At 38.5% G+C, this 1,853-nt stretch overlaps 1 protein-coding gene across 1 annotated transcript; it reads left to right on the forward strand.

Annotated features, from left to right (window-relative positions):
* The first annotated feature begins 670 nt into the window (after positions 1-670).
* Positions 671-1,617, forward strand: LOC103436810 (agamous-like MADS-box protein AGL80). The gene has a single exon (XM_017332901.3). It carries the CDS (start codon positions 711-713, stop codon positions 1,206-1,208), a length of 498 nt encoding a protein of 165 aa, XP_017188390.1. The 5' UTR covers positions 671-710; the 3' UTR covers positions 1,209-1,617.
* Positions 1,618-1,853: the final 236 nt, after the last annotated feature.

The raw sequence follows: 1,853 nt of genomic DNA on the forward strand, positions 1-1,853 counted from the left end.
TTTAATAGGGGCATTATAGGAACCAAAAAAACGCATTAAATATTTAAAAACAAGAAAATATAAATTTTAATATTTATGCTGACATGGAAATTTAGTCAAAGGACTATAATGAATATATAATCTAACATAAGGTTTTAATTGAATTTCAATCTTTATCAAGGATTAAAATGGAGAACCCCCCTAGATTTACCTTGTTAATGATAATTACCAAAGTTTGCCCTATTAACATTCTTTCAATGGATGAATGAGCCACGAAAAAATTTGTGTCCTAATGCATGAATGTTCATGCATGCATGGAAATTTATAGAAAAGCCTTCCATATAAAACCAAGGGTGGATAATATCAAATACTCACCCAACAAACTCACGTTTTACAATTTTTTCTTAATTTAAATCACAATTTGCTAATATGATTCCCTCCACCAAATTTCACATTGTAAATTTGTTGGCAGTCATAAATTTCACATCCAATGTGTGTGTGTGTGTGTGTATATATACACATATCAATGGTCTATACTCATATTTTGTAAATCTCGCAACCTAAGAGCATTAACTTTCTGTTGTGGACTAAATCTGAGAAAATTAATGAGGAGGGTCCTTACAAGTAGTATAAATACCAGTAAGTGGAGTTGGGGTTAAGCAAGCAAGTAAACCGTAGGGCTCCTCCTTAAGCAATCCCTAAGGCATTTCCTTGTGCCCTAGCTAGCAACCATGTCTCGAAAGAAGGTGAAGCTTGCCTACATCCAAAACGACACGACTCGAAAACTAACATTCAAAAAAAGAAAGAAGGGTTTCATGAAGAAGATGAGTGAAATCACTGCCCTTTGTGATGTTGAGGCATGTGCTGTTGTTTACGGACAGAACGATACTCAGCCCGAGGTTTGGCCATCCCCTTCGGGAGTACAAGGCACTTACGCGAAGTTCAGGGCCATGCCGTCAATGGAGCAGACCAAAAATCAACTGAACATGGTGACTTTTCTGAGGCAGCGGATCGAGAAGGCAAAGGAACAGCTGAGGAAACAGAAGAAGGAGAACCGGGAGAAAGAAATGTCAATCCTGATGAACCAGTGTCTGACTGGGAGGTCCCTTCAAGATCTGAACATGGGGGATCTGAAAGACCTAGGGTGGGTGGTTGACCACAAAGTGGAAGAGATCAATAAAAAGGTGAAGAAAGTGAATGACGAGCTGGCTAGGAACGGGAGCAGTTAAGTCCAAGTAGTACCAACATCGCCACCGCCCCCATCGATCAGTGGCGAAACGATGAACTTGCAACAAGCTCAATCTCAGGTTGTACCGATGGAGATGACGACCCCAGAAGACCAGCAGCCGCAACAGCAGCTGGCGGGGCTTGGAGCAAACACAGGGGACGACTTTCTGTCCTTTGAGAACCAGGACCACCATGCTATGTGGCCTAATACTCCATTTTTCCCTTGAACGTCGGCGACGTACTGTTTAGTTTTCTTATGATATGAACCACATGAGTTTCTCACCAGTGTTTGAATAATTATGTGATTTCTTTTAAGCAGATTTCTTTTGAGACCAACCATAGGAGAGCTTTTTGTTTGTTTTTTTAAGTAAACCAGAAAGAGGTTGTTGTTTTAATTTTAGTAATTTTATATTTCTTGGATGTAACTTTAATTTATTCGCTACTAATAAAATACTTAGTTCATCCCTTGGTTTTTCTTTTTCAATTTAACATACTTTGCATAAAGAACTACTTGATTGGAGTGTCGGTGTAGACGTCCTACTTGATTGGAATGTATCCTTCAGAAGAAATCAAATAGTTTTAGTTATTGTGCGAAGAAGTACATTTTATTCAACTTAAAAAAAGATCTATGATCGATACTTGTATTG

This window comes from Malus domestica, chromosome 06, assembly GCF_042453785.1.
Source record: "Malus domestica chromosome 06, GDT2T_hap1".
NCBI lineage: Eukaryota > Viridiplantae > Streptophyta > Magnoliopsida > Rosales > Rosaceae > Malus > Malus domestica.